At 37.0% G+C, this 7262-nt stretch overlaps 1 protein-coding gene across 1 annotated transcript; it reads right to left on the bottom strand.

The window, feature by feature from the left end:
* Window positions 1–2603: 2603 nt before the first annotated feature.
* Window positions 2604–3533, bottom strand: or62b5 (odorant receptor, family 62, subfamily B, member 5). The gene has a single exon (XM_059542538.1). It carries the CDS (start codon window positions 3531–3533, stop codon window positions 2604–2606), a length of 930 nt encoding a protein of 309 aa, XP_059398521.1.
* Window positions 3534–7262: the final 3729 nt, after the last annotated feature.

Genomic DNA, 7262 nt, shown 5'->3' with positions numbered 1-7262 from the left:
AGGGCGAAGAAACCGCAGCGCTGGTTTCCAAGCCTCGAGAACGAGCTCTAGATCTAGTGAACACGGGTGGAGATAGAACGAGCCGTCTCCAACCCGTTCACCAGATCATGTGCGATTCCCGCTATCGCGGTCGCCGCCGTGCCTCAGCACCAGCGAAACCGCGACCACAAGATCGCATGCACGGACACACTCCTCGGAGCGTGCCCGGCGAGAGCGGCGCGCTTAACAGCGAGAAAAGCACAATCAGTCCCCCGAGAGCTGACTGCGCGAGCTCCACTCTTCATTAGTGCTGCTTATGTTAATATTAATATGCTTGTGTGACTGGTGCTTGTGCAACTGGCGAGCTCATCGACGCCTTTCCACATCAATCTTCACATCGCGCTTCACTCTCAAGCAGACGACACACGGGCTTCGTGTGTCCCCACATTTTTTTTTTTGGCAGGGAAAATGCACAGCCTGAACGCTGCCTGCTCTCGCCCAAAACTTCTCTTGACTGAAGCTTTGACAATGGAGTTTATCAGTGGACAAACGACACTAAATAAGACTCACAAACAGATAGCAACTGACACACACACAGAGCGCTTGCTGAAGACACAAGGCTGATTACCGGCTTCGCTGCTCATGCTTTTATCATATGTTAAGGGGCGTGATTTCCACAGACAGATTTTTTCTTTCTTTCAGAAAGTAGGGGGAATATATGAGAAACAATATTGTACAGTATGTGGAAAATAATGTTTTTAACCTTAAAACAGCATAAACACATTTCGTTAAACCAAATACACAAAATAATGTGCTTTTGTTTGCCATGTCATAGGACCCCTTTAACTGGACAAAGGCTTGGCCCTGTATTTGTTTTGGTATAGTAATTGCTGTGAAACATTTTCACAAATGTATATTGAATGAGGAAGGACAATGCATCCTGAAACCAATTTCCTGCTGGAAAAGATGAGTGACTTACCAGTAAGTGGAAAGCTGGGGGGGGGGAGTTCCACTAGTAACTTTAAGAAAGGTTCTAGTTTGATTTATGCTGACACTTTAAGGGATGTATGTGTGATTTGAATAACATGTCCATATTCTGTGTTGTGATGCAGGAAAGAATGTGATAGTAAAATTTTCTCAATTAAGTTAAACATTGCCTTTGCATTAATTTACTTAAATGTGGTGTTAATATGGTAAGCTTACTAAATAAATCATAAACCATATTTAAGTATTTGTGAATAGACTTAGGTGCAGTGTAATCTACGGTGAGAATATGCTAGTTTAGCAAGAACTCCTTTTTTTTTTTTTTACAGCAAAGGAAAACCAGTCCCTTCTTGGCTTGTATCGAAATTCTCTGACCGCATTCATCACTTCTCACTGGAGCTTACGCTACTCCTACATCTGACATCATGCCCTGGAATGGCACTCTCTCGTGACACACATACGACAGTTGGCAGAAGATAGAAATTACAATTTATAAACTATATAAACGTTATGCTTTATTTCTTATACAAATGATTGTTTCACTTCAGAAGGCCTTTATTAACCTCACGGAGCCATGTGGAATACTTTTTATGATGGATGTTTACATTTTTTGGCTTCAAAATCTCGACCACTATTCACTTCCATTGCAAAGCTTCGAAGAGCCCAGGACATTTTTTAAATATAACCCTGATTGTATTCGTCTGAAAGAACAAAGTAATATACACCTACGATAGTTTGAGGGTGAGTAAATAGGGTAATTTAAATCTTTGGGTGAACTATTCCTTTAAGTACTCACACGTTCTCTGAGAGGGGTTTACTTTATGCACATACCCAACGCATACACAAAAACATAAACATAAAGCTCCCTTTCAGACAGTTTACTTATATTTTAAGTAAATGTAAATAACTGAGAAAGACAGTATATCTGTGCATTTGGTCTTAAAGAGACAGCAGCCTAAATAAACCTGCTGAATCCTGTGGCCCTGTCCCAAATAACACACTTCACTTGCACTTGCGGTCTAACAATGGCCACTGTGTCGTCCCATTCATCATTTTAGCTTTCAAAAGGGTACTCGCAACCTCCCCCTTTGTGGTCGCTATGTGCCCTCTATGCACACTAATGCTGAACCCGCACTGAGGTGAGCTCCATAGCAGACTTCGACCTGACAGTCAGAGCGGCATTACTTAAAAAAAATAAAATAATGTATTTTATATATATTTTTTAAGATTCTATAATTTTCCAAAAAATAAAATAAAAATAAAAATAAAGCCTGGTAGGAGAATAAAAAAGGTGCAATAACTTCTCTTGGAGCCTGAGTTAATTAACCTAAAGTCACTAAATATAAAATAATTTAATACTATATGCAAAGTAATATACATCATGATGGAAAATAATCTAAACTGCATTTCCTCATTCTCTTTTTTTAATGAATGACATGACACATGAGTGAGAAGCTCTTCTTTCTTTGCATTGTTATCAACTGACTGACGATGCCTGAAGGAATACATTTTACTGAAAATGTTTGTTATATGTTTTTCAGCATGATATGACATGAGCATTGCTTCATTTTTGCTTCAGTTGTTAACAATAAGGATTCAGTATTGGATAATGACTATTAAACACATACAACTGAAGTTTATCATGATTTTTTCAAGATATTTATACATGCTTTCAAGACTCTGTTGCGCACTTCTTTCAAATTTAAGCCATAGATTACAGGATTTAAAAGAGGGGGCACAATAATTATTTCTAAAGCCAAAAAATTACGCAGGTCATCTGGGAAATCGCTTGAGCCATATCTGTTGTACATTGTATCAAAAAGCATTGCAACACTGAAATTAAATAATGAAATTACATGAGGCACACATGTCTGCCAAAATTTTCTTCTGCACTCTAAAGATGCTTTACATGCAATAGCAAGTTTTACATAGGATACAATAATTACAGCAAAAATGCAAAAATTAAATGAAATACTTATTAGTCCATAAATGTTATTGGTGACAGTTGATTCACATGACAGCTTTACCATTGACCAGTTGTCACAATACAGTTTGTCAATGTGATTTTTACATAATACTAACCTATTTGATAGGAGCAGAGCAATGAGTGTTGAAATGAATGGTACAGTCCAACAAACTAAAAGTAGCATGACACAAGAATATGCGTTCATCTTTGAGTGATAGTCGAAAGGTTGACATATGGCCACATGTCTGTCATATGCCATCGCTGCTAATGTAGAATATTCACATTTAATTGAACTATAGATAACAAATGATTGAAAAGCACACATGTAAGAAGGAATCACATATGAATCCAGTATTAAATCATGTAGGAATTTAGGATAAAATCCAGTGGCTCCATACATTCCATTTAAACACAGATTGCACAGAAAAATGTACATTGGTTGATGAAGGGCTCTCTCCAAAACAATGACCACACAAAGACAACTGTTCATAAACAATATTAGGCTATAAATAAAGAAAAACAATGTGAAATATATATGTCTATATGAGTTAGAGCCTTCTGGTTCCATCAGAGTGTAGGTTGCAAAATAAGTAATATTATCCATTACCTTTTCTGTTACCACAAATTACAAAATTAATTGACACCAAATCTTGATTTGTCACCAAATCTTACAAATTAAGAATAACAGTTAAAATCTAAAGTAAATGATAAGCATTGATGTCTTTTATCAAGCATAAAAATATAACACAAAACTGCTAGGCAACAATTACAATGCTAGAGTCCTCGTCTTGCATGTTCACAACCACAAAGAGGCTCTGAAGAAAACTGGCATGCTTACAAATGTCTTTTATCCTCACAGCAAATTCTCAATTTGACTCAAGACACAAGCATGTAAACCTCAGGGATTCATTTACAAACTTTGTTGATAAAAAATTAGATTTTCAGTATAAATTAGCATTTATTTAATTTCTTAGTTTATTTTGTATGAAAAAAAAAATGAAAAAGAGACGTAAAGGTAAACTTTACGTCTACGATCTAAAAGTCTAAAAATACCCTAAAGACAAATATTCAACATACTGCTACATAAAAATGCATGTAGTTTTTATTCAACTAATTTCCACTTGTAGTTAATAAATTGAAAAAGAAGCATCAGTGAATCTTTTTATTTAGTAATTATTATTATTATTATTATTGTTATTGATTTTATATATTTTTATTTTTATAATTATTATTATTTTAAATTCACGGGTTTTTTTATTGGTTTAGTATATATATATATAAAAAAAAAACAACAACAAAAATAAGAACTCTTAAAATAGTGGCACCCAAAAAGGACAACTTTGCAAAGATCTGCAAAGTTACTTAGTTTAAAGTCCACTTCAAAAGGAGATATTTTATTTAACAGAAATCAATTTTCAAAAACTACAACAAATGACTCATTTAGACTGCAAAGCATATTTTCTGGGATTTGTGATATCACAAATACCGACTAATGGGACGAGACCAGGTTGAACTGCACTAGAGAAATGAGTGTTATCACTATGTCGGAGACATGCTAGCTTTCCCAAGCCAGACGAACTTAGAGGGATTACAATCATTCAGGTTTAAATTGCACTCAAATTGATTAGATTTTTATGCAATATTCACACTGAAGCTCATAGCAGACGGCTGTGTCCATAGCAAATGCATAGTCCATTTATTAGTTTGTGCCAGGGCTGAAATTGTTGAAAAATATTTTTGTTACAATCTTATGTTTAAATTACATTTTATTAACAAGGTTCGGGAGGAGCACGATCAGGTAATCATCCAATTTGGCACAGGTGCATCTCATTTAGCGAACCATCTTAACCAGGCACGTGCACACATAGACATGAAAGGGGGCTTGAGCACCTGCCCTTTTTATTCCTGGAGAGAAAGTGCCCTTTTTTCTGGGATGCTTTTTTTTTATTTTTGAAAAATAATATATATTTCTGTTTGCACACAGCTTCCCTGTCAAACAAATATATTTATTGAAATATAGTATCTAAATATCAGGTCAGGAGTTCTGAAGCGCTCCCTCTCCCTCTCCCCCGATTGTTAAACCCGATTTTATTGCTTCCGCTAAAGAAAATAGTCCACTCCGTCTCTACGGTTAGAATCCTGTGAGTCCATAGCAACGCTCTGTTTTTCATGGCAACGGTCTGTTATACTCCGCACAGCGGTCTGTTGGTTATAACAGACCGCATTCTACATTGGAATTCAACCAAGCCATGTAATAAAATAAGTTAATAAAATAAGCATATATCACCACCAGGTGATATGCTTTAGTTATTTTGTTTATCCTATTTACCTGCATTTCCCTGTCAATTAGATGCAAATGTGCGCATTTTAACTAGTTGACGCCTAATTTGCATACAGAACGTCCCCAGTTATTGACTTACATCAAGAGTCTTTCCCCCTGAAATTTAGAAATCTAAATTGGTGAATTTAGAAGAAATCTACAGATGCAAACAGATGGAGGATACACTCTAAAAAATGTAGTAAATCTGAGTAACTGCATCTGGTACATTAATAAATAAAACTGAGTAGAAATAAGTTAACATTAAACTTTAAGTCAAAGTCAAAGTCAAAGTCACCTTTATTTATATAGCGCTTTAAACAAAATACATTGCGTCAAAGCAACTGAACAACATTCATTAGGAAAACAGTGTCAATAATGCAAAAATGATAGTTAAAGGCAGTTCATCATTGGATTCAGTTATGTCATCTCTGTTCAGTTAAATAGTGTCTGTGCATTTATTTGCAATCAAGTCAACGATATCGCTGTAGATGAAGTGTCCCCAACTAAGCAAGCCAGAGGCGACAGCGGCAAGGAACCGAAACTCCATCGGTGACAGAATGGAGAAAAAAACCTTGGGAGAAACCAGGCTCAGTTGGGGGGCCAGTTCTCCTCTGACCAGACGAAACCAGTAGTTCAATTCCAGGCTGCAGCAAAGTCAGATTGTGCAGAAGAATCATCTGTTTCCTGTGGTCTTGTCCTGCTGCTCCTCTGAGACAAGGTCTTTACAGGGGATCTGTATCTGGGGCTCTAGTTGTCCTGGTCTCCACTGTCTTTCAGGGATGTAGAGGTCCTTTCTAGGTGCTGATCCACCATCTGGTCTGGATACGTACTGGATCCGGGTGACTGCAGTGACCCTCTGATCTGGACACAGACTGGATCTGGTGGCCACGGTGACCTCGGAACAAGAGAGAAACAGACAAATATTAGCGTAGATGCCATTCTTCTAATGATGTAGCAAGTACATAGGGTGTTATGGGAAGTGTTTCCGGTTCCGGTTTAATCTAATTAATGCAGCCTAAAAATCCTTTAACGGATTTGGATAATAAAAGCATATTAGTATGTTATGTGTATGCCAGGTTAAAGAGATGGGTCTTTAATCTAGATTTAAACTGCAAGAGTGTGTCTGCCTCCCGAACAATGTTAGGTAGGTTATTCCAGAGTTTGGGCGCCAAATAGGAAAAGGATCTGCCGTCTGCAGTTGATTTTGATATTCTAGGTATTATCAAATTGCCTGAGTTTTGAGAACGTAGCGGACGTAGAGCATTATAATGTAAAAGGAGCTCATTCAAATACTGAGGTGCTAATCCATTCAGGGCTTTATAAGTAATAAGCAATATTTTAAAATCTATGCGATGCTTGATAGGGAGCCAGTGCAGTGTTGACAGGACCGGGCTAATATGGTCATACTTCCTGGTTCTAGTAAGAACTCTTGCTGCTGCATTTTGGACTAGCTGTAGTTTGTTTACTAAGCGTGCAGAACAACCACCCAATAAAGCATTACAATAATCTAACCTTGAGGTCATAAATGCATGGATTAACATTTCTGCATTTGACATTGAGAGCATAGGCCGTAATTTAGATATATTTTTGAGATGGAAAAATGCAGTTTTACAAATGCTAGAAACGTGGCTTTCTAAGGAAAGATTACGATCAAATAGCACACCTAGGTTCCTAACTGATGACGAAGAATTGACAGAGCAACCATCAAGTCTTAGACAGTGTTCTAGGTTATTACAAGCGGAGTTTTTAGGTCCTATAATTAACACCTCTGTTTTTTCAGAATTTAACAGTAAGAAATTACTCGTCATCCAGTTTTTTATATCGACTATGCAATCCATTAGTTTTTCAAATTGGTGTGTTTCACCGGGCTGCGAAGAAATATAGAGCTGAGTATCATCAGCATAACAGTGAAAGCTAACACCATGTTTCCTGATGATATCTCCCAAGGGTAACATATAAAGCGTGAAGAGTAGCGGCCCTAGTACTGAGCCTTGAGGTACTCCATACTGCACT

The sequence above is a fragment of the Carassius carassius genome, chromosome 47 (assembly GCF_963082965.1).
Source record: "Carassius carassius chromosome 47, fCarCar2.1, whole genome shotgun sequence".
Taxonomy (NCBI): Eukaryota; Metazoa; Chordata; class Actinopteri; order Cypriniformes; family Cyprinidae; genus Carassius; species Carassius carassius.
The sequence above is the reverse complement of the archived record's forward strand: the minus strand, read 5'-3'. Positions and strand labels throughout refer to the sequence as shown.